This window comes from Dermacentor andersoni, chromosome 2, assembly GCF_023375885.2.
Source record: "Dermacentor andersoni chromosome 2, qqDerAnde1_hic_scaffold, whole genome shotgun sequence".
Classification (NCBI taxonomy): Eukaryota; Metazoa; Arthropoda; class Arachnida; order Ixodida; family Ixodidae; genus Dermacentor; species Dermacentor andersoni.
In genome coordinates, this window is record NC_092815.1 from 206,233,462 (window position 1) to 206,259,654 (window position 26,193).

At 47.5% G+C, this 26,193-nt stretch overlaps 1 protein-coding gene across 1 annotated transcript in view; it reads right to left on the bottom strand.

The window, feature by feature from the left end:
* LOC140216207 (uncharacterized) overlaps positions 1-24,519 on the bottom strand; it is an 87,041-nt gene extending 62,522 nt beyond the window's left edge. The window contains exons 1-2 of the mRNA XM_072286614.1: positions 23,551-24,519; positions 21,029-21,064 (exon numbers count right to left, since the gene is read on the bottom strand). Coding sequence (XP_072142715.1) covers positions 21,029-21,064; positions 23,551-23,649 — 135 coding nt within the window. The 5' untranslated portion in view covers positions 23,650-24,519. The remainder of the gene's footprint in view (positions 1-21,028; positions 21,065-23,550) is intronic.
* Between the last annotated feature and the right edge of the window lie 1,674 nt (positions 24,520-26,193).

Here is a 26,193-nt window from a genome sequence, read left to right on the forward strand (position 1 = left end):
CGCCACATGAGCGTCTGTGCGTGAAAAGTAAATATGAGTTATATTGTGTAATTGGGGTGCAAATGATATACCGAGCAACATGATTACCTTTTAATGGTAAACATTAAGTGTAAGAGTCAACGGAATAGTTTATGAGCGTATCTACGCTTCCAAGCACCTTGATTTTATTCTTTGAAATATAACTTGTCCAACGGCGGCGCCAACTGAATGATCGAGCAGCGGACATCGCGCCATTCGATATGAAGAAAAATATTTTTTCCTATATTTTGTACTGTGAATTTGTGTCGGTGCACCCGCATCGGTAGCCCACTGGATATACAGCGTGGCGTTGAGCTCCTGGTGGCGGATTCAATCCCGACTGCCATGGCCGTATTTCGTTAGGGGCGAATGCAAAAACGCTCGTTTACATAAATTTAGGATCGTGGTAAAGACCCGCAGGTAGTCAAAATTTATCTCGAGTCCCAAACTACAGCATGTCTAGTATCAAACTATGATTTTGCCCTTGAAACCGTAGCATTTATTTTAACTGTGTTTAGTTAATCCAAAGCATCGTTTTCCTATGCTAGAGTGCATGGTATTCCAAGTCTGTTGAAGGCCTTCTTGCGCGAGGTGAAAGATTTGGGCCTACGCTGGTCAATGCGTGGCATTTGAAAGGGATTTTTTTCCGAGCGTGAAAGAAGCCCGCGAATATACGCAATGTGCCTCGCGCCGCTAGTCGCACGACAATTTTGCATGTATAGCCGGTGTGATTTACGACATTGACATTGCCATTCCCAATGATGACTTACCTAGCCTCATCAAGCCGGCATACGAAGGCACGATCATTACGCAAGTGCGCCGTCTTGGGAATACGCGCTGCGTAAAAGTAATATTCAAGGGGGATTGTATCCCATCCCACGTTAAAGTCGGACATTTCCGACATCCGGTTCGACCATTCATCCAGAAGCCGCTTCAATGCCATCAGTGTTTCAGGCTAGGACACGTCAAAGGCGTGTGTCCCAACTCGCTACTGTGTCCCCGTTGCGCTGAACCTCATGCAGAACAGACCTGCGGTGCCACGGTCCTGAAGTGCGTCAACTGTAGCGGCCCTCACGCGGCCTCGTCGAAGGACTGTCCCCGCATCAAGAGGGAGCGCGCGGTTCTCAAGCAAATGGCGAGAGACAATTCGGCCCACAGGGAGGCAGCCGAAGTAGTCCGGCGTCGGCGTCGACGTAGGCGCCATCGTACGTCTTCGAAGAAGGCGCATGCGCGAAGTGACAGTACCCACTCCACTGCGGTGCCAGTTAGTCACGCCGCGAAAAGGCCCACCACTTCCACGAAGGAAGCAGAAAAGACTATCTTTAGAGGAGTGGCCTACGCTACCGAGCCGCTCCCTTGCGAAGGAACCTCAGAAGGTCGGGGCTCCACCTGATCCTTCTCCGGCCATGGATGATTCACCTAAAACAGACCGCCAAGTCATCTCGATGCTACGTTCTCTCATGGAGGCCATTCGAGCAATTTTAGTGGACATCGGGACACCCTGTGCCCAAAACGCACTTAAAGTGCTGGACGCCTTAAGCCCAGTGCTTGCATCCCTCAACTAGAAAGATGGCTACCCATACCCCATCCTTCCGGAAAGAAGTCAAGGCAGCGTCCGTCATCCAGTGGAACGCCAGAGGGCTAAAATCACGAATTTCAGATTTTCGTCAGTTTGTGTACACCAATCTGTTTCCACTCATCGTCATTTGTGAGCCCAACTTGTCGAAATCAATAAGACTGTCAGGATACGAATTTATCATGTCATCAACAAATGGTGCATGCAGCAAAATCATCATTTTTGTTCGTCGTGAACTCACCTATGTTTTGCAACCAATTGCGCCCCACGACGACAATCAATATATAGGCATCACAGTTAAAAAGAACAAACTCTTGTTTACTCTCATAGGCGTGTATATATCGCCTTCCAGCAATTTCGATACCAAAAGATTTGCGGATATCTTGAGTGTTTGTCCCGCCCCATGGGTCATCATAGGAGATTTCAATGCACACCATCCAGCATGGGGAAGTACAAGGACAAATGCAAGAGGACGAAGATTAGCAAGCATCGCCCACAACTATGGCCTTACTCTCCTGAACGATGGTAGCCCCACCTTTCTTCGAGGCGTGACATACGGCAGCTGCCTCGACCTTGCTTTCGTCTCCAACTCTCTCGCCAGATGTGTGAAGTGGTTTCCAGACATTGAGACACATGGGAGTGACCACATTCCCGCCTATCTGAACATCAAAGGCTTGTCGTCTAGATCAGGCTTACGGAGTACCATTCGGACGATTCAATGGGCCAACTTCAAATCTGAGATGGAAGATGCCTGCCGCGAGGGCCTACCATCTGGGTTAGAGCAAACGATTAAAATTACGATGCAAAACGCCACTCGCATGATGACGATCTCTTCCACGCGAAATGACTTCGACATAGAATTAGAGCGACTTCGAGCGCTTCGTCGCCGGGCGGAACGTCGATATCGGCGTACAAAATCGATCCATGACCTTAGGGCAGCCAGGAGGATGCAAAAGAAGATTCAGCGTCGTATGGATAGATTAGCGTCGGAACGTTGGGCAACGTTTTGCCAGAAACTCGACCCCCGCAAGCCACTGTCTCACATTTGGAAAATGGTGCAAGGTCTGCGTTGCCTTCAGGAACGGCGTTTCCCATTCAAGGCGCTAGCGCTTTTCCAAGGGCGGCAAGACATCGATGTCGCAGAAGACTTTTGTGCGCGAATGGCAGACCAAGCAACTCGTCCAGATCCTCCAGCCCGAACTGACGTTCCCCATTCCCGTGATTGCCGCATGGACCTTCCTTTTACAATGGAGGAGCTCGAAGCGGCTCTAGCTCTCTGCAGGCGCTCATCATCTCCGGGTCCGGATGGTATACCATACCGGCCCTTGCGCTATCTCGGAGAGTCCGCACGGATAGAGTTGTTGCGCCTTTACAACTCCTCATGGCAGGAGGGAAATGTTCCTGACGAATGGAAAGTAAGCCGCCTGGTGCCACTCTTAAAGCAGGGCAAATCCCCATTAGAACTCACCTCTTACCGCCCAATAGCGCTGGCCAGCTGTGTAGGAAAGATAATGGAACGGATGATCCTTGGCCGCCTGGAATGGTACCTTAAATACTACAAGATTTATCCGATTTCCATGGCTGGTTTCCGACGTGACCGCTCTTCCATCGACAATGTAGTTGATCTCGTTTCATATGTCCAGCACGAAAGGTCCCGTAAGCGTATATCTGCAGCTTTATTCTTAGATGTGAAAGGGGCATACGATAACGTATTACATGAGGCCATTCTCGACGCCCTTGCGACGGTTGGCCTAGGTGGTCGAGTTTTTTTGTGGATTGCAAGTTACCTATCTGCAAGATCATTCTTTGTGTTAACTGATGATCGCCCAACTACGCGACGCTATACCAGCAGGGGCGTTCCTCAAGGCGGTGCTCTCAGCCCGACGCTATTCAACCTCGCTCTTGTTGGACTTGCTGAATACTTGCCAACTACCATCAAAATTTCAATATACGCTGGTGACATCTGTGTCTGGACTTCGGCAGTCACACGTCCTCAGATACGTGCGCGACTTCAAAGAGCGGCCACTTTGACAGCGAACTACTTGTGTAAACAGGGTCTCAGCATATCACCAGAAAAATGCGCACTAGTAGCATTTACTCGCAAACCGATGACGCCTTATATCATCTCAATCAATGGGCGGACCATTTCCTATGTCCGAACCCAGAGATTCCTTGGCGTAATTATTGACCGAGACCTCTGTTGGAGCCCGCACGTGGCCTACATGAAACGGCGCCTGACAGCAACTTCCCAGGTGTTTAAATACTTGACAGGAAAGACGTGGGGGATGTCAGTAGACGCAATGCTTAAACTCTACAGAGCTCTCTTTCTCGGTTTTCTAAGATATAGTCTACCTGTACTGACCAACACCTGCAAGACAATTATTCGTGTTCTGCAGGCAGCACAAGCTCAAGCACTCAGAGTCTGCCTTGGTTTGCCCAGATGCACGTCAACAGAGGCAACTCTTGCGATTGCTCGGGACCACCCAATGCGAACTCACATTACGATGGAAGCCCTGAGAACGCACATCAGACATTTTGCACGTGCCACCTATCACCACCTTGCAGCACTACCTTCAGACAGGCACCAATCATCATTCTCTAAAACTATCATCAAATACAACGACAAACATCCATCGGGCTTCACCGCTGCATCTAAACCATCGATACCCCCTTGGTGTCTTATCAGCCCCACAGTCCATCTCAGTGTACCAGGAATCGGGAAAAAGTCTGAACTGTCGTCGCCTGTGCTGAAACAACTGTCTCTGCTTCTTCTGCACGAGAGGTACGCGGACAGTGAACACATTTATACTGATGGTTCCACAAACATGCAGTGTTCGTCCGGTGCTGTGGTTGTCCCAGCAAAAGCTATTACCATCAGATTTAGGACTGACCACCCAACATCATCGACATCTGCTGAACTAGCTGCTCTTCGCGCTGCACTTCGTTTCGTCAATCGGGAGCCACCCCGACAATGGTCAATCTTCAGCGACTCAAGGGCAGCCCTACAATCTGTATTATCAGCTCTGCGTCGCGGGCTATTCGAACAGCTCGTATTCGATATTAGATGCCTACTCCATACATCACAGGAGAAAGGACACCACGTGACGTTTCAGTGGCTGCCAAGTCACTGCGGCGTCACTGGAAACGAAGATGCCGATAATGCCGCTCTGGCAGCTCTTGAAGACGCACAAGAAGAGGCCATACCGCTTTCACGATCCGACGCAGCTAGCAGACTTCGAGTGCTTGCACAGGAGATCACGCTATCTCTATGGTGCACACCAAACAGCCAGACCAACCAGAGCAATCGTCAATACCATCTGCCCTCGTTGATGCATCTCTATATGCCAACTGGACTCTGCCGAAGAGAGGCGACTCTGCTTTATCGCTTATGGCTAGGGGTGGCTTTCACGAAATCTTACTCCTTCCGCATTGGAATGGCCGACAACGCTCTCTGTAATGCCTGTCTTTGTGAGGAGACGCTGGAACTTATTCTGTGCGACTGTCCTGAATATAATGTTCAGCGACAGTCCCTGGCATCTGTTCTAGCGCACCTTGACAGCAGACCATTGTCCCTCGACACGATTTTCACATGCCGCCGACAGAAGACATCGCAGGTGAAGGCGACAAAGGGACTACTTCGGTTTTTGAAAGAGATTGGATTGGACAAGCGGCTGTGAGAGTGATGTCACGTACCATGCCAGATTGATGGACTCCAACGGACGATGTGTGTGTGCTGTGCTATGTGCTCTCTCTCCCTCACCCCTTCCCCATCTTTAATCTCCCCCATCCCTCTCCCATGTGTAGGGTAGCAAACCGGTTAAGCTAAACTGGTTAACCTCCCTACCTTTCCTTCTCCACTTTTTCCTTCCTTCCTTCCTTGCATGTATTGGCGGGCTTCTTTCACGCTTCGAAAAACACTTTTATCTGTGACGTACGGAACAACAGATACTTTTATCGGAAATTGTTCATGTTGCTCTACAATTTTGTGATTTACACTTCTAATCTAATTATAATATTTTACAAATTGTATAGTTTATTAGTGCTAATTTATAATTAGGCGGAATTAAAGAACAATTCTGAGTATCTCCAAGTGACGACATACATTACCTTGGTTCTGTCAGCTACGTGGCATATGCATATGTTTAAATGTTGGTGCATGATAGTTGGGGAAATCCTATGTAACCGACGTTGTTAACTATCCAAGTACTCCTGTTTATTATATGCTGACAACACTTCTGTATGTTTCTTCGAAATATTTATGATGTTGTTGCGCGTGCAGGCGAATGACTCGAAGGACTCTCCGGTCGCGTAGACGCGAAGTAGGTGCACTTAAACTTCCACAAAATAAAACGTTATATAGAGGGCAAAAGTAAGTCAGACGCGCACAGTTTAAAGTATAAATTTAGAAATAATGTTTAGCAATGTACACTACCCACGAAATTTCTCGGCATTTGGTTTCCAGAAAACTTTAGCTAGTCTAGCGACATTTGATTTATTCGGAGAGACAGAAGGCGGACAGAAGGAATAATTAACATGGTGCGAAACCATGCTCTGGTATGCTTAAAAGGCACTTCTATTACGCTTTAATAAACTCTTGTCTGCATTATTGTTTTCTCGTGTGGAGAACTAGGTCCGACTCTTACCTTACGCTGTAACTAGGATTAGAAACACATCTATAAATTTAATATGTAACCTGGTTTTTCTTGACGATACGAAACCTTACTTTATGAAATATGTATATTCCCCGTTGAAAATTTGTTTAGTTACAGGCTTAGGACCTAAATATAGTTCTTCATACCATACCATACAGGCTCGACCTTGAGGCTGTCCAGCTACAATACATGAATCGTGAACAATTCGATATTACTTACTGCATAAACGATCTGGTTCATACTGGAGACAAAAGAAAATTTGTGACCGCGTGAGTTCGTACAAACTACGGAACGCCAACTTTAGTCTTCAGGCTTTCAGTGTCACTTTCAGTCTGCAAAAATTCAGTGTTACTGAAATAGCTAAACGTAGATCAGTCGGCTTCTTTCAAAGGGCAGTAAAACATGTCTCGCTGGGCAGCTCCTGACGTGGTTTAGCGCACGTCAAGAGCACACGCTAGATAAGCTAAACGTTTAGCACACGCTAAACGCGAAAGAACATGTGAACCTTTATAATTATTTATGTAATATTTTGTGTGCAGGACGCGTACTTTCCTGAAATACTGCTGTGTTTTGTTACTCACGCATTTAGCACTTTGCATCCACTTTTCAGTATTGAGGCTGCCTCTATATGTAATTGTATTTTATAGGCGCTTTTATGTTTTTTTACTTGTTGCACACTTTCCTACCTTCGTCGTGCACAGTGTGAAATGTTTGTGGGTGACGCGGCTCAATCAGGCAAACTGATGTTTTTAGCCGCTTCTCCTGAGGCTCTTTTTACGTAAGTAAACAGTGCGTCTCTGTCATGGTGCGGCATTTTCCGATTCGGCGAAGCACCAATCAACGGGCACCAAAAGTTTGTAGGAATGGGAACCGACGCAAAAGACAGTTATTGCCGGCCACTTGGGCAAGCGGCCGAAAGAAGTCGAAGGCAGTTTGATGCATTATTATCTTTTTGTCGTCGGTGCGACCGTGACGCCCCTGCAGTTTTGTGTAGGAACCTGTGTGTATTCTCGGCTCTGCGCGTGCATTGAGAAGCTTGCTAAGAAGGGAGGGGTGCGAATACTTCGAAATATGTGGCATGTCTGTGCAATCCTGTGTCCACTAATTGCTGACAGCGCCGTATGGCCAGCTTCCGTCGTTTCTACTGTGTTTGTGAACGAACCATAGCAGTCCGCCACGGACTCAAAGCTGTTCGTGGGTGGTGCAATACAAGTGAGCGACCTATATCAGCAGGGGGAAATCACCCTTCCCCTCACCCTTAATTAAGGGGGGTGCGGCCAAGACCTTGAGAGGAGCCGGGATCCAATTGGGTGTACTTGATTGGATCGTCACCAATATCTGCCGTTCCCCAACACAGGGAACTCGGGAAAGGTTATTTAAAGGCAGGTTTTAGACCGAGCAAAGCAGTCAAGAAGCTGAGCCTACAATCTTCTGAAGAGCGTCAAGGAGCTAGTGTCGTCCAGTATCGCCTGGGCCGCCAAGCCGCGTCTGAACTGCTAGTTACTAGTTGACGTAAGAGACGACAAACCAACGTCTCCGACGAAGCTCGCAGTAATTTCCCTCAACTTAGCTCAACCTGCTCGAGGGAAGACATCAGACCTAGACGCCTGGGAAACCCAGCCCAGCAATCGCATTCACCGCAAAGAGACCGGCTTGCCAGCGTTCCGCGGGAAAGCTTTGCCGTCGACTCCACGCTTTATGGACTTGTTGCTGCTGTCGGGCCATGCGTATGCCATCGTTTGTTTTCTATTGAACTATGTTTAGTTGGCCACCGTTAAGTGTGTTTTGTGTAGTGTTAATTACCATATCCACTGATAACTGTTGGTTCTAATTCCTTTGGCTTCATCATTGATATAGATGAAGTGCATGTGTGTTAGTGTTCTTGTGTTTTTTGTGTTTCTTTTAATTTGTGTGTCGTTGTCAGTTGCTAAATGATTTTTTTTTCTTTCTCTCTCCCGACTCTGACTCCTTCGCTGTGTTCGCTTGAGCAGGGAACAACCAACCGGCTCGTATACCCCATCGACGACTTCGCGCCGATGGCAAACGGGTGGCAAGCCGTGAAAGCCTCACATAAACTTGAGCAAACGGCATGTGTTTGGTTATTGGCTGGCTTCAAGCTTTTTTGATGCCCACAATTATTGAACCTGTAGTTGAGCGTACCTATCACGCATGTTAACAAGAAAGGCTGATAGCTTATTTAAGATTTTATCATTGTAGCTCTCTTCGTGTCAGTTCCTGAAAAATGTGACTTTAGGTTTAGCCTTTGCGTATTGAACCGAAATGTTGATCTGCAGGTCCTCATGGTTACTTGAACTACGCACATGCGTCAATGCTGAATAAGTAATAATGTGTCGTTAGTGTGAGGCCGAAGTGAGGGGGCATGGCAGGCGACAATATCTTTAATGGTTAACTAAGAAAAGCTAAATTCGAAGGAGGCATAAGAAGTGATGGCCTCTGCTGAAACAGAAAAAAAAAAGGAATGGAGTAGGACCAACGGGTCTTGGAAGAGTAACGCCACTAAAAATTATTTTTTCGCAGCTTCTCCCGACCGGGAAAGATTGGCAGCGATAGGAATGTTCAGTCTTACGCTAGGACTTCTCAGTCGGTGTTTTAAGTACACGCTGCCTGCAAAATGTCAGGCGGCTTTACTCTCAGTTTTGAGAAAGCGCCACGACATAATCCTCTTGCGTCCATAGGGCGAAATAGGAGCAGCTGCGCCGACGGTGGCAATATGAAAATTGCTGCACGCGTTTAGCGCGGTGCTCACTATGGCAATGAACAGCCATGTGTGCGATAATAATGAGAGGATTACTCGAAATGTAAGACTTGGACGCGTACATTAGCAGCTCTAATCTCCAGAAGGAAAAGTTGCTACTTACTGTGAGCCCCGTCTAACAAGTCAAGGAGGTCGCGGTTCCAAGCACTTTCACAGTCACCTGGAGATGCCTTCCTCAAACCACAATAAATGTGACGAGGTCAAGAGACAATTTATTACATAAGTTATCTGCCCCAGGTTCCACGTCGGTGTCTTATGTCTAGCTTAACAACCGAGGAATGCAAGCATGTTTCTGGGTGTCGAGGGAAGGTGTGAGAGAACTGTCGCTGTTGTTTTGCGTGTGTACGAAGTAAAGTTGAAATCCTGCTGAATTTACAGACGTGCCTAAAATGTTCCCTCGTCAAGAAAAGTGTATTCCTGGCTTTGGAAGATTCACGTGCGAAAAAACAAAAACGGCTCACGCTTGAAGGGCTTGGTGGTAGCCACGCTTTAGAAAAAAGCGCCCTTACCCTGAATGCAGGTGCATAAGGTTCGCGTGAATAAATAAATATACCGACAGAACCCATCTCACAGGGAATGTCGACGTTCATGGACATTATAGCATTGAACCAATAAATCCAAAGATCGTTGTGCCATTGCCGAGACGTGTCATCTACGAGGCATGCATTTTTTCAGGCAGGCTCATCTCTCGCGCTTCCTTCTAGACACGTTGTGCCATCCAGTGGCGTCGCCGCACCATTCGCGCGACCCACGTGTGTGAGTAAACAGGGCTGTGTGAATATATATGACGCGATTTTGATTGCGCCCAGCACTGGATAAATTTACCGAATTCGTACAGCGAAGCTGCATATGCCTAGATAATTTTTTCGTTTGGGTGCAGAAGCTCTTGGTTCCTTCTAGGGAGCAGTGGAATAACTAATGTATATTGAGGTATAAAGGTTATCAACAGGGATAAGAAAGGCTGGCCAACGTTTCGATAGGAGGACCTATCTTCGTCAAAGGCGGCCTCGTCATCCTCGGCATGTTAGTGGTAAAGGGTTAGGCGGTGACCTCATGTACGGTTGTTGTTGGTGGTGGCTGGTTGTAAAGCGAGACGCTTCAAAGAGAATGAGCGCTGTTGCCTGACGTCTGTGAGCGTGGTTCTCAAGACGACGGGACAAGAGTGCGAGAGCGGGAAGGCGGGGAGAAAAGAAAAGAAAGAAAAGAAGAAAAAAACGGGGGGGGGGGGTACACCAAGAAGGAAGAAAGAAAAGAAAGAACAAGGAAAAAAAAGAAACAGGGCCATGGGAGGGTGTTGGGGAAGCGAGAGGTATGGAGCATCCAGTGGTGTCATTGGCGGCATGTTTTTGTGGCTTTGGAAGAGGCGGTCAGGGGGTCAGTGCGCAAGCAACAAAAAAGACCCGGAAAAATATCAGTTGAAAGAGTGACTTTAGAAGCGTAGTAGCAATGCGTCGGCTAATTTTGAAGGAGTTAAGATGGCGACAAGGAGTCTGGGACGCAATATATGAGATAACTGGAAGACAGCGGCACGGTCTTTCAAGGGATGTTAGCCCGAGTAGCTCAACGTACGTGTCGTTACGGCGGCATACAGAAATGGCGATACCCTGTGTGGCTGAGGCGCCGAAAAGGTATACTGGCTTTGGGATTTTGGAATGCGTTGGTGAGGGTTTTTCAAAAATATATATAATAAAAACAGAAAAAAAGGGGGGGGGGGAACCGAAACCGGAGTAACAAATAGGAGGGTGACGTGCGAAGAAGAGGGCGGGGGCAGGTGTACCTGGGAAAAGGGGGTCGCACAGTTGATACAAACATAAAAACACGAAAGAGCACATTAAATTGAGTAGTAGGGAGGGAAATGTTTTTTCGAAATGGAGGAATAGGTGAGGTCAAGGAATTAAATTAAATTATGGGGTTTTACGTGCCAAAACGACTTTCTGATTATGAGGCACGCCGTAGTGGAGGACGCCGGAAATTTGGCCACCTGGGGTTCTTTAACGTGCACCTAAATCTAAGCACACGGGTGTTTTCGCATTTCGCCCCCATCGAAATGCGGCCGCCGTGGCCGGGATTTGATCCCGCGACCTCGTGCTCTGCAGCCCAACACCATAGCCACTGAGCAACCACGGCGGGTATCAAGGAATTAAGGCTAGCTGGTGTCACATGTCTTTTGTGCCTTGGTTGATGATATGAGAATTTCAGATTTATGTTACCGCTTTTATAGATTCTAAGTTGCCACGTGCCAAATTAATTCCCGTTGGGTGTAGGCAATTAAACGTGTGTATGAGGTATGACTTCGTATATTTCCTTTCGCCAGGTGAACTAAAATTTGTTTTATATAGAGCGTTGCTTTGTCGAATATATGACTATGTTCGTTAAAGTGGCTGACTACTGCTTTAGGTAAATTGTGTACTGTATCCGCGTGGGAACCGTTGAGTCTTGTATGAATTTGTTGTCCAATTTTACCTATGTATTGTTTGCTACAAGCGGCATATTCTAGACAATAAAACTACGTTGCTTGATATGCAGGTGAAACCCGAAGTTACCTTGTGTGAGGAATTCGACGCTGTACTTTTTACTGTAGTAGTAGATTGAATGTGCTTGCATGTAGAGCAACTGGGGCGGCCACAGGGACCGTTTCCCAACTTCGTATTTGTCCTTAGTTTGGCATCCACAAGAATATCTTCAAAATTAGTGTTGCGTCTGTAGGCCACTCTGGGCGGGTCGGGAAAAAGCTTAAGTTTCTGGTTTCTGGTGAGAATTGGGTAGTATTTACTGAGGATGTTGTTCACGTTTGGGAGTGCGTTTGAGAATTTAGTAGTAAGAAGAGGCGTTGTTCTTGTGATCCTCGGCCGGGGCATGAGGACCTCGGCTCGGTACGGTTTGGTTGCAGCGGCGCAGGCTTTCTGAAGGTCACTGTTTGGGTGGCTCCTGTTTGATAGGTTTTCTTTAAGGTGATCAAGTCTATCTATGTTGTCTTGGTTTTCTAATGTCATTCCATTCTCATATCATTAATTCATCATATATCATCATCATCAGTTCTCACATATCAATTCTTATATCATCAACGAAGGCAAAGAAGACATTGTGCCACCAGCTAGCCTTAATTCCTTGACCTCACCAATTCCTCCATTACGAAAAAAAATTTTCATCCCTATTACTCAATTCAATGTGCTCTTTCGTGTTTTCATGTTTTCTATCAACTGTGCGACTCCCTTTTCCCAGGTACACCTCCCCCCACCCTCGCCGCCCGCCGCTCTTTGTGGAACTCAGGGTTCATGTTTCTTGGCACCGGACATACCCGTAGCTGTCAACTAATTGCGTCCGGTACAGGCACTTCTGCATTTTAGGCTCCCCTTTCCTTTGGCCCCAGGCCTAGGTCACGCAGCACTTGTCTGCCCGTTCTTGTTTCCGATAGCCGCGCGAGCTGAGCGGTCCTCTGCGCCTCGGCGATTTCCTCCAGGGTGGTATGCACTCCCAGAGCCAGGCACCTGTCGGTGCTTGTGCAGTCGAGAAGTCCGAGTGCAGCCTTGGACGCTTTGCGTATGAGCGCATTGATCTTATTTCGCTCGCACTGCTTCCAGTTGTGGAAAGCAGCAACGCATGTAATGTGGCTTATAGCGAAGGATTCCACTAGCCGGGTGAGCCTTTCTTCTTTCATGCCTGCTGTTCTGTGTGACACCCTCTTGATGAGGCGAATGGCCGTGGTGACTTTGGTCGCCAGACAGGTGACCGTCTCGCTGTTGACTCATTTGCACTCAATCAGCATCCCCAGCACTCGGATCTTCTCGACATCCGGGATCGTGTGACCGCCGCTCGTCTTGATCTTTATCGTCTCCTGCTCTCGCGCAGGTTCGTTGCCTTTCATCTTCCTAGCTGCTCCTTTCGGAGAAATCCCCAACAGCTCAGAGTTGCTTGGGGAGCAGACGAGCCAAGACTCGTCCAGCTGCTCCTCGATAGCGCCAACCGCCTCTTGCAATGTACTCTCGATGTGTCCGTCGCTTCCTCCTGGGACCCGGAGCGTTATGTCGCCAGCATAGATGGTGTTTCGGACCCGCGCGACTCACGAGAGGCGCTCGGCCACCCATATCATTGCAAGGTTGAAAAGTAATGGCGAGGTGACCGAGCCCTGGGGAGTCCGGACACTGCCGAGCTTCTTCTTTTGGAGCCGCAAGTCACCGGCGATGATTTCGGTAGTCCGCTCCGTAAAAAAATCCTTGATGTACGCATATGTTCTCTTGGCCATGTTTAGCCGTGAGACCTGGGCCAGGATCGCAGAGTGTCTCACTTTGTAAAAAGCGTTCTGCAGGTCCAAACTCAAGATGGCTCGCTTGTCTTTCGTGTTGGTAGTGTCATCGATGATTTCATTTTTCAGTTGCATCATGGCGTCCTGAGTTGTGAGCTTCTTTCGAAACCCGATGATGGTGTTTGGGTAAAGCCCCGAATTTTCCAGGTACCTTTGCTACCTGTTCATGAGTACATGCTGCAGCACTTTGCCCACACAGGACGTAAGCGAGATCGGCCGAAGGTTTTCAATGTTGGGTGGCATGCCCGGCTTAGGAATAAAGATGGTCTTGGCTGCTTTCCACTGCCGGGGTAGTGACCCGGCTCGCCAGCAAGTGTTCAAGTATGCCGTGAGGTTTTCGATGACCGCTTCGTTAAGATTCTTTAGCGCTCTCTTCGTAACGCGGTCGCGACCAGCGGCGGACTTGCTGTTGAGATCGTGCAGGGCAACCCTTACTTCACATACTTCAATGTCTCGATTTAGCCACTCGTTTGCTTCGCCAAGGTAGTCCGGGTGGGTTTATGTGGGAGTGACCGGCAGGTACTTGTCGTCGAGGCGTTTCTTCACTTCGTCTTCCCCGTGCTCGGTGAGCGCCCTGTGGATGATCTTGGCCAGGTTGTCGTGCTGGTGAGACTTGGTCGTGGTCGGGTCTAAAAGAACCCTCAGCATACTCCCCGTCTTACCGCAGTGCATCTGGCCGTCCGCTGCGTTACAAACCTCATTCCATTGCTTAGTGCATAGCACTCTTCTGTGGGACTCGATCTCGCGGTTGAGTTCGGCGACCTTCTTGTCTAGGTTTCTGTTTGTCTGCTGCGTCTTCCTCAACAGGATGGACTGCTTGGCTGCGATGAGATGGGCCAGGCGGCTGTCAACCCTGTGGGCACGCTCGTCTGTCTCGACTTCCTTGGTGGCCTTTTCTATCTTATTTACAATCTCGGTAGACAACTCCTCAATGTCTGTAATTTGGCTTTGCTCCTCGGGTAACAACCCTCGAAACGCGTCCCAATCAGTAAATCTATGTTTCCGAAAGCTTCTGCCGACTTCGTCGTTGCCCCCGAGCGGGACAGCGACCTCCACAATGTAATGGCCGCTGCCCAATTTGTGGCCCGTGTTTCGCCATTCAAAGTCCGCCGTACCGCCGCTGTTACCCCTGACGAAAGTGAGATCGGACGTTGTGTCTCGGGTGATCGAGTTGCCGATTCTTGTAGGGTATGCTGGGTCGGTGACTAAATTTAGTCCCAAGTAGGTGGCATCTTGCATTAGGTCCCTGCCCTCTGCCAATGTTTTGAGGTAACCCCAGGCTTGATTCGGCGCGTTAACGTCCCCAGATTACTAGCCTGTTGTCGGGCCTCGCGACGTTGCACGCTTTGTGTAACAGTGCTTTGAATTTCTGCTTTCCGTGTGACGGGCTACTGTACACGTTTATCAGAAAAGTGCTTTCCTTTTGCTTTTTCCCGGTAACCACCTCTACCATGGTGTGCTCGATTGTGCTTTTCCTCAACAACTCGTGTTCGACGTACGTGATGCCTTTTTCTCACCAAGGTGCAAACTCCTCTGCTGTTACTGCCGGCCGCGGCTCGGAGGCTTGGCGGGCTGGCGTGGGACCGGTAACCGGAGAGCTTGACTTCCTCAATGAGGGTCTCTTGCAATGCGATGGTATCTGGCTTTCTTGATATTTGATCTGAGTGTTGCTGAAGTACAGCCTTTTTCCCAGCAAAACCGTTCCAACAAAAGCAGGACAAGTGAGCCAGGGCTGAAATGAACGTCCCGACGACGACTATCGTAACGGCGTTTTTGGATATTCTGATACTCCAGAGGACGGTCACAGGCAATGCGGCGTGCTGTGGCCATGTGAACAATGGCGTCGTGAGCACAGAACGTGGTAGTGCTGGCAACGGAAGGCAGCAGCGAGTCAAGAGGCAGGAGCAGATCATGGCCATATAGTGAATAGAACGGAGAATAACCAGTAATATCATGACGCAATGAATTGTATGGAAGCGTCACGAAGGGTTAGGTGCACTCCCAATCTCGGTGATCATCGGACACGTACATGGAGAGCAAGTCCGTGAGTGTACGGTTGAGACGCTCGTAAGTCCGTTTGTCTGTGGGTGGTAAGCCGTCGTGAACTTGTGGGACGTGGAGCAAAAGCGAAGAAGGTCGTCGACAACGTTAGAAAGAAAACAGTGGCCTCTATCAGTGAGTAGCTGACGTGAGGCACCATGATGTAGGACCACTTCATGAAGGAAAAAAGTGGCCACATCAGTTGCGCAGCTCCTAGGGACGGCCCGCGTTATGACATAGCGCGTGGTATAGTCCGTCGCAACAGCCACCCACTTGTTGCCCGAGGATGAAGTTGGAAATGGGCCAAGCAGATCAAGGCCGACGCGGTAAAATGACTCACTAGGGATATCTATAGGCTGAAGGTATCCAGCCGAGACAATGGAGGCTTCTTGCGGCGTTGGCGAAGCTCGCAGGCAGCGACGTAACTTCGAACAGAGTGATATAGACCAGGCGAGATAAATCGCCTGCGCACACGTACGGGAGACATTCAAATGACCAGTGGTGGGCACATCTTGTAACTGTGAGAGAATTGTCGAGCGCAGATGCTGGGGAACGACGAGAAGCAGTTCAGCACCATGTGGATTCATAATGCGTCGGAATAAAGTACCGTCCTGGAGAACGAACATACGGAGGGAAACGTCCTGTTGCTCCGAGGTAAGGTGTTCGATTATGGATCGCGAATATGGGTCACGATGCTGCTCGTCGGTGATGCGTGAGAAGTCGGAGATCGACAAAACGCTGGTATCTGTATCGGTTTCCGTGAAACCGGGATGGTCGACAGGATAGAGGGAGAGGCAGTCGGCGTCCTTATGTAGCCGCCCAGATTTGTAGCACACGAGAAAATGTGTGCACTTTCAGCCGTAAAGCCCAGCGGCGAAGACGGCCTGTCGGGTCTCTGAGTGAGCATAGCCAACATAAGGCATGATGATCTGTCACGACGGTGAGATGCCGACCGAACAGGTAAGAGCGGAGCTTAGTAGTGGACCAAACAAGCGCCAAGCATTCACGTTCTGTTATGAAATAGGTGGGCTCTGGTGTTGAAAGAAGACGGCTAGCATGGGCGATCACGCCATTGGTGTCCCACTGTCGTTAGGACAAGATAGCGCCAATGCCATGGCCGCTAGCATCAGTACGAACTTTTGTGAACCCAGGGGGATCAAAATGACCCAACACGGGCGGATTGATAAGGCGACTGATAGGCGTTGAAATTGCTGCAGCCTGGTCGGGTCCCCAACGAGAAGTGGTGTCCTTTTTGAGGAGGTCAGTGAGAGGACGAACGATTTCGGCAAAGTTCTGGATAAATCACCGAAAATAGCAACACAGCCCTAGGAAACTTCGGACATCGGTAGAAAAACGTGGAAGTGGAAACTCACCAATGGCACGAACTTTATCAGGATGAGACTGGACGCCAGCAGCGTCAACCAAGTGACCAAGTACTCGTATTTGGCGGTGGCTGCATGACTGCATGCATGACTGCATGACTGCAACCATGACTGCATGACGACGATAGAACTACAACCATGACAAAACTACCACGAAGACAATCGTAGTGGCTCAAGTTAGTACACAACTTGAGTCACTTGGGTGCGAAGATTAAACATATATAGTCACGTTTCGACTTTATGCCGCTGTGGTCAAAAGGACATTGTGAGGTGAACAGGAGGTTGAAGTGTCTCGACGACCGGTAGCTGGTGGTACCCCGACTACTGAGATACAACCTCGTAAGTATATATTGTAAATGCATACATTTTCTACCCCGAACCTCCACCAAAATCTTACGGAAAAGAAAATATATGTATGTACAATATATACAGTTACGAGGTTGTAGCTCAGTAGTCAGGGTAACACCAGCCACCGATCGTCGAGACACTTCAACCTCCTCTTCACTTCACAACGTCCTTTTGTCCACAGCGGCAGAAACTCGTACGCGACATTAGATATGTAATCTTCGTAACCCAAGTAACTCAAGCTCTGTACTAACTCGAGCCACTACGAATGTCTTCGCGGTCGTGATGCCGTGATGTGGTTCTGTCGTCGTCATGCAGTCATGGTGATCTCGTTTTAGTTGTATTTATCATAACGGAGTCGTAGCATCTTCATCATTGCAGAGAAGTAAGAAAACCGTCATGCCGTCATCGTTCTACCAACTTTGTAATTTTATCGATGTCATTGCATCGTAATCACGCTGTCATCATTCAATCGTAATTAAGTCGCGGTTTTCACATCATTGTCGTCATTACGTCGTCTACATATGATTATGGTCATAATTTGTTGTCATACCTTGGTTGTGATGCCGTCATGGTCTTTCCATCGTCGTCGCTTCACCTTCGTCATTCGAACCTCCACATACCATCGGTGGTCCGCCATTTTCATAATACAGACGTGGTTATAATCTCATAGTCACGTGATCGTCGCCATGCAGTCATCATCGCTCCATTGCCGTCATGACACCGTCGCGATGCTTTTGTACCATCGCCATCATTTCAAGAATGTCATCCAATTGTCGTCATGCTGTCGTCGCGTTACTGCTTTCTGTCGGGTCCTAGACGTCTGTTCTACCTTGTCTTGCAATTGTGCTATCGACAATCAGTCATAATTATGCCAAAGCTGTCATGGCATTGTCGTCATTGCGTCGTCAGTATACTATCGTCATAACTTCTGAATTGCCATCACATTGTCGCCATGCCGCCTTCGTCGTTCCATCGAGGTCATTCCTTCGTAATTATCATTGCCGTAACTGCATGCACCACAGGCACACAGTGGTCGTCCTGCTGTCATGGGACGACCTTGGAGAGCGAGGGCCACAGCAAATGGGCCGATCACGGAACCGTGTATATCGCATACAACCGAAGCAATTGAAGTCTCAGAAGTGCCACCACACGTTTTAAATAAAGGTGCCAAAGGCAACACGGTGCGTCACTAGGTGATCGCCGCATTGCTTGTGTACTACCTTCGATAGGCATACAAAAATGGGTTATGCCACATCATTTTCGTTTTCACTACAATAAAGCAAGTGTGCTTAACGTTGTCCTCAGGGTGTTAAGACCTCTGATTCGTAGAGGTGTTTGCGCTCAGGCGAGAGACTGACGACGCGACGACCGAATGGATGTTGCTCAGGAATTTTGATAGCGGCCCCGTCTGTCAAGAAGGGAACGCGCGTTAGGTTTGTTGTACTGGGGTTAACTAGGGTGGTTGTGCATGCACTGTACTGAAGCAAAAGTAGACATAGTCCAAATTTCATCATATTGCAAAACAAGGGCCAAGATTATCTACTGAAAAATTGACAATGGTATAATAAAAAAGTATAAAGCAATAAACCTTGCATGTTAGATGCGACAATATTATTGCACACCAGTGTTGTCTCGCGGGTCACCAATTTTTGTTTCATAAAGGAAGCTTCTAGTGCCATCTATTTTGGTATTCTTGAAAGTTAATAGACCAGCATATTCAAGGTCACATCCGCACCAAGTTTATTAGCTCGACTTTCATCACTGTACATCGAAATAATATTCGCTTCAAAGTCAGGTGAAATGGCTAGCAGTGTATACCAGAGTGATAGACAATGTCCTCACTACAGATTGTCGCATAATTGTTTAGAAAGCGTAATACGGTGCTTGATATCACACATTAAAACATTAGCATGGTAACCAATGTGTGTACTTTCAATGTTTTCATTTTTAACTGCGATTTTAGAGGAAAACCTGACGCATGGAAATCTGCCTATTGCATACAGTCTTCAACTAATTTTTGTTTATCCTCTTTCCGAAAAGTTAGCATGCATTTCTCTGTTCTCCGTGGCCGTTGACAGCATGATACGTGCCAGTTTTTCTCTCTCTCCATGATATGTGTGTTTTCATATCGAATAATCGAAGATAATTCAGTGCGTGTTACGCTACTAATAATAAAAATATAAATGCAAGGATTATTTTTCTCTTTTCTCCCAGATACAGAGTTGCCAGCAGGAGAGAATGTAGGGCAAAATGCTTCCTTGGGCCGCGTGTAGACAGCCTGGCGCTTATTGATCACATAACGGCATCTTCACAATAACCGAGAACTTGACCTACCTTCGTATAAACTGAATGGTCAATGTGTCGAAACGAATCGGGTCGTGCCAAGCCTGAACTTATCGCGCCAGGGCCTGATGCGGCCAAGGTTAGAAATCACTTGGCTGGCCTCGGGCGGGCCAACAAATGGCACTTCCGGGCTCGAGCCGGGCCCGGGCCTGAATAACACGGCCCATGCAGTGCTCTACTCTCGACCGCTGTAAGTATAACTCATGTGAACATCTAGACAACCCCGCATTCAAACGCCGTAAGATCATCCAGTCACAATATCACTCATTAGAAGACGCAACCATGACCGGTGCGAAAGCACACAGTAGCTAATGACCGACTGTGGTATCAGTCGTAGAGTAACAACCGTCGATCTGAAAGCGATATTGGACGGCACGACATTGACATCTTTGAGTAAATGTCGAAATAAGATTTGAACTAACGCCAACAATTTAATTACTGTTCTTGCCTTGATTTGCCTGTGCACTTGCCATGTACGATCGCGTGGGTGGAAACGTAAGACGCTGTCACTTCGTCTGCATCTCCCGGTGTTGTGGTAGAATAGAATGCTTGCTCGGAGTATTTATAATTACAAAAGTGTCGTTCGGCTTTGCTGCTTTTCGCGTCTCTGCAGGCTACGTCAGACATCTGCATGGGGAGCATGCTGTGCAGTGGAGTTTTCTCCTGCGCAGCCGAAACCAGGCACTATAGTCATAATCAAACAGCTTTCTCAATGGCTTATGTGCTTACAAGCTCACTGCTAATAGTTATGGCTTTTTCCATACTGGAGCATATAGCGCATCTCTGCCTTGGGATTTGCAGTGACTGCGTTTCAAAAAAAGAATAAATAAGAGCAACACCGGATGGTACCACTAAAGCCTAAATTTCAGTGTGTCACTCAAACTTTCAAAAGAAGCATGGTCCACTACATGGCTGAACAGCACTAGTACTAAATCAACCATGTACCGCTTAAAGTCTACATTTAAATAGAAATGCTAGCACATAAACGTGTGTGCCGCGGCAGAAAGCACAGACGCAAAATCGGAATTATATTATCGGGTCTCACGTGTCCACATTCTGAGGCACGACGTAGTAGGGGACTCCGGATTGCTGTTTACCACCTGTGGTACATTATCGTGGACTGAATGCACGGTACAGCACCGTATTTGCATTCCACTTTCATAGGAGTGTGAAGATTTGAACGCGTGACCTGAAAAACAGCAGTGCTACTCGATAGCCGCTCGGCTACCGCGCTGGATTGGCTCAGAAAAAATGCAATCTGTGGTAAATAGGGCAATACAAAATAAAAAAAGAACTTTAATATGTATGACGCCACAGCACTTCCTCCAGTGATATTGTGCCTTTTTCTTCTCGCGTGTTACAAACCATGAATATTGCAATACGGCTCATTGTCATCAGTTATTTGTTTCATATAATTGAGATTTATTGTTGGTGCATAACAGGTCATGTAAATTGACAGTGATTATCAACACCGCGGAAATTGTAGGCGTTCTCTATTCTTGCTTCTGAACCAGGTACAGCAACACAACTAGTGTTGGCAGTAACGTGAACAATCGTTTCCCCACTAACAAATACAAAAAGGCAACTTACCTTCCAAGGCGTAAAATTTCCGTGCTGCAGATATTCCTGGAAAGTAACAGGAGTATTAGCGTTCAATCTTCAACATCATTATCAGAGCACGTAAACTGCAAGGTGAAGGCCTCTCGCCATGCTATCAAGTTACCCTTTCTCCCCGCAGCAAAAAATGCCTTCAAATGTTTTCAATTTGCCCAACGTCATCAAGCCACGTCATCCAGTGCCACCTTCAACTGAGTTTCCCCGGCTTTGGCAAATTTTATATTACGAAAATAACCTATCAAAATTGTATTTTATTCCCCCATTCTACAACCTGAATAACTAGCAGTGTTTCCTCTCAAATCCGCAACTGCGTCTTGTTGCCGCTCAACGACAAAATTATTCGTAACCCGCAGCGTATATTTTTAAAGAGAAACTTTTTTTTTTATTCTCCCGTCACGTCTTGCATCGGAAAGGTAGCGGAGCACGTGATTCACAATCGCATAGGCAAGCACGTCGAGCAGAACGGCCTCGTGCCGTGTAACGTTGTAGGCTTCTGACTGGGCCTATCGACACAAGACGCAATGAATCTCATTATGGCTCAGATCACTGACAACGATAGGAGGGACGTGCGGGGCATTCTCCGGCTCGACATGGAGAACGCCTTCGATAACATATGGCACAAAGACCATTTTAGAATCCATCTCGGATCTAAACCTAGGCCAGGTCTTCATCGGCCAGGTGAGGCCGTTGGTGGATGGTCGCACAGCTGCGTTAAAGGTCGGAGACGACAAATGGGAAGGGTACTCGCTCAGGCCCAGAGGAACGCCTCAGGGGGCCGCGATCTCACCCTTATTGTTCAACCTGGCCATCAGGGAACTGTCGGTATCTCTTTCGGAGATGAAGAGAGTTTACCACACAATATACGCCGACGACATCACTGTCTGGAGTACCGTAGGCAGCGAAGGGGAGATGGAATCGAGTATACGGGAGGCGGTTGATCGAACCAAAACTTTCCACGAGGGCACGGGGATAAGTTGCTCGACGAAAAAGTCGGAGCCAGTTCTCTACAGATCGGTCAGAAAAGGTCCCAGACCCGGGTGGTGGCATCCCCTGGACGAGGTTAACCTCAAACTTCACGCCAAGGGCGGTGCCAACGTTCCTACAGCAGACACTCGACGGCCACTCGGAATGTTCATTGAGTCTAGCGGTGGTAACATTACCCCGCCAAGGAAAATTACGGCCAACACGGAGTGCATGGTCGGCCTGATTAATATAATCTCCAACAAGAGAGGAGATCTGAAGGAGGATAATCTTCTCAGACTTTCCCACGCATTTCTATTGAGCCACATCATCTACGTGGCTGCAATGCACAAGTGGCACGTGTACGAAAAGAACAAGTTGCATACGCTAATCCGTAAGAACATCGCGAAAGGGCTAAGAGTTCCGGTAAATGCCAGCACGAAACGCCTTTTCCAGCTGGATGTACAGAACACAGTCGGTGAAATTATCGAAGCTCAGGAAACGGCTGTAAGATCAAGCTTCTCCAGCACCCCCGCGGGGAGTCTTAATAGTCAGCCCCACTGCAGTGGAAGAACGCAAATGTGCAATATTGGATCAGCTAAGGGACAACATCCTGGTTGTTCCTTTTCCCCAATACATACATTCGCAACACAATGCGGGCAGACACAGAGCCCTGACTATGACGCTGCTTCGGAAGATCAAGGAAGCGCCTCCCACAGTCAGCTTCGTTGACGCGGCTCAGTATGGGAGCACATCGGGCTTCGTCACAACGTCACAATATATATATATATATATATATATATATATATATATATATATATATATATATATATATATATTGCAGTGAAAACTCACTGCAATTCGGAAACGTATTGCTGGGGGTTTGGGCATACATGATTAAAAACAAAGAATCAATGTTCTGAAAGAAAACTGTCTTTTGAAGGCCTACCACATTAAAGCTTCTCAAAAACATCAGCTTCCAATAAAGTAAACGAGCGCCCTTGTAAAAATATGTATGTGTATACAGTTGCTCCCGCCCCCCTCTTTTCAGATATCAATAAACCACACATACGTACTAAACAGTTTTAATGTAATGGTATAAAGTGTCTCCTTGCAATACCTCAGATGTTACGGTCGAGCTCTTCCCAAGTCGCTGGTGTCTAATTATTATTAGCCTATACGGTAATAAATTTACGCCGAAGAACGCTTCAATTTCACTGCTCGTAAAAGCATTATGATTGAGCTCCTTAGACGCACGTACTAATTAATAAAAACACTCAGTATAACGTTTTTCTGTGAAGGTGCAGGTATTGTATTTTTCTAGTAATTTAATTCGCTCTAGGATTGATTTCGCGGCAACGACAAATTAAAAGACCACCTAATTGCACGACCATGGCTTTCTAAAAGAGGTCCGCTACCATCACTTAGCATAACAATTTACTGCGCATACATCGGCACCATGCTTATGATGGAGCTTTCAGCGTTTATCTAAATTTAAATCTGTTCCTCTCATTGTTGCTGCGTAATTTACTTACCGTGGTGTGTTCTGTGAGCACGCCTGCAGTGGCCGCTAGGAGTATGCAAGGGAGCCAAACACGGCGTGCGCTCATCGTGGCGTTGATACGGCTGAACATATGACGAGGATATTTTACTGCTAGGAGAAGCCACGGACTTCGCGGCGGAACTGCGTCCTCCTCGATTCGCGGGCCTGCTAAATGGAAATCCGAGGACGGCTGATTAAAGTTCACCCGAACATTGAAAATGCTGCACAAAACTATTCACATCTTTACGTTCGCAGCTTCGTTGAAAGTGTTTGTAGACGCCTTTTAAACATGTCAGTCAGGTTATTATCACTTCAAAGAGTACAAGGCCACGAAGTCAAAGCTCTACAGAGCTTGATAAGGCGTCCAAGCCCCTGTGCAGTTCAGCAGCAATTGACATTTTACATTACAGTGCACCAAGACGGAAGTAAAGCCAAACATTATTTTTTCGCTTAGTTGTGCTTACAAAGTGAGTGTTTCATAATGAGGAGGCGTAATGAAGCGCCATTTTTTGAGAGCCCAATAGGAAGAAATGAAAATGTTCCGCCCGAACAGTTGAGTCAAATTGCCGTGGTAAAAAAAGAAATATCAGATGCGTTTCTTTTTTTTTCTTTGAAGTCTTCTGGTCAGAACAACTATGTTTTTTTTTGCCACATTAAACCCCCATAGAGTAATTTAGCTGAAGATTTGAAGCCATTAGAACGCATATACCACATCCAAACACTTGTGATCCTTTCTAAAACAACCTTTTTGTATTTTAACAGATTTATATGTAGGCACTTGTGTACCGTACAACTGGTCAAATGATATGATGGCTACTTTGGCATCCTTTATCGAAGGTACAAAAAGTGACAGAGTTTTAGTACATTATCAGACAGGCGCTTGACAAAGCCTCAAGGTGTTCGTTTACTGGACAAGTTATTGTTTCTTGGTTTTTGAGATGGCGTTCTTTCGGGAACTTATATAGACAACGCATCGCTCTCTTGGCAGAGCAAGCCCAAGGCCACGCCAACGAGCTCGCTAAAAACGAGTGGGCGACGTTCTGTGGAACCCTATCAGGAACTCTGGGAACGACAAATACGTGGCGAATACTACGAAGCATGCTAGAGCCGATGAGCACGCGTACTGAGAATAACAAGAAGCTCCAAATTATAGCAGGCAACTTCGAGGGTACAGACCAAGATCTAGTCCATGCTCTTCAGAAAAAGTACATAGGACCCTCACCTGCCACGGGATCGTCGTACGCGAAGAGACAGTACGCGGGGGAGGCCAACCCTAAATTAGACGAAGAAATAACGTGCGCGGAAGTGTATGAGGCGGCACAATCCGCAGTTAAAAACTCGGCACCGGGCCCAGACTCGATCACAAATGCAATAATTCGAAACATGCATTCGGTAGCCCTAGCGAAAATATCAAAGATTTTAAATAGCGAGAGCTGGCCCAAGGGAGACTTGCCCCAAGAGAGGAAATTGGCTAAAATAATCATAATCCCCAAACCAAAAAATAATCCCTCGATTGATACACTACGGCCGGTGTCACTCACGTCCTGCCTGGGTAAGCTCTATGAAAGGGTTATCCATAGCAGATTGCAGCGATACCTGGAAGAGCGGAGCTGGTTCCCGGACTCCATGATAGGATTTCGCACGGGTTTATCTTGTCAAGACGCGTTCCTCCTACTTAGAGAGGAAATTCTAACTAATATACCGTACGGCGACGAGAGACTAGTCCTAGCACTAGACCTCAAAGGAGCCTTCGACAACGTCTCTCACGCCGCAATATTAGAGGAACTCGAACTCGCGGGTTGTGGCGAGCGCACATACAATTACCTTAGAATGTTTCTTCCTAACCGCGAGGCGAGCATCAATATTGGCCAAATCACTTCGGATTTGTTTAAAATGCCTGACAAAGGAACTCTTCAAGGAGCTATATTGTCTCCTCTTCTCTTAACATAGCGATGTGTCACCTCGCGCGCGATCTGGATCGGATACCCGACCTAGGTTACACGCTCTACGCGGACGACATCACGCTGTGGACGAGAAGAGGTTCACTAGGGGATAAGGAATATACGCTCCAAAGCGCAGTATTAGTGGTGGAGAAATTTTCTACATGGAGTGGCCTGAAGTGCGCACCCAAAAAATCTGAGGTCATCCGGATACACGCGAAAGGCTACAAATTCAGAGGATCGATTAACATCGTGGTTGAGGGCCAATCAGTCCGAGAGGTACCCACGATGCGAGTCCTGGGTTTGTGGCTTCAGAGCGACGGGAGAGCACTACAGACACTCAAGACCCGCAAATCCACAGCCCACAACATAGCCCAAATGATACGTCGCGTGACGTATCGAAAAGTGGGAATGCGAGAAGACGATACCCTAAGGCTCGTACAGGCCTTAGTGGTTAGTGGAATCACGTATGGCTTACCGTACCAAATCCTGAACAGGAAGGAGGAAAAGTAGGCTGACACAATAATCGAACCGCTTTCAAAGCTGCTCTGGGCTTGCCTAAGTGTACTTCAACGGAGCACATGTTAGCTTTGGGAGTGCACAATACTTTCGACGAACTGAGGCAGGCCACCCTGATGCGACAGAGGGAGCGCCTCAGCTTCACAAAAACTGGTAGGGCAATATTGGCTAGACTC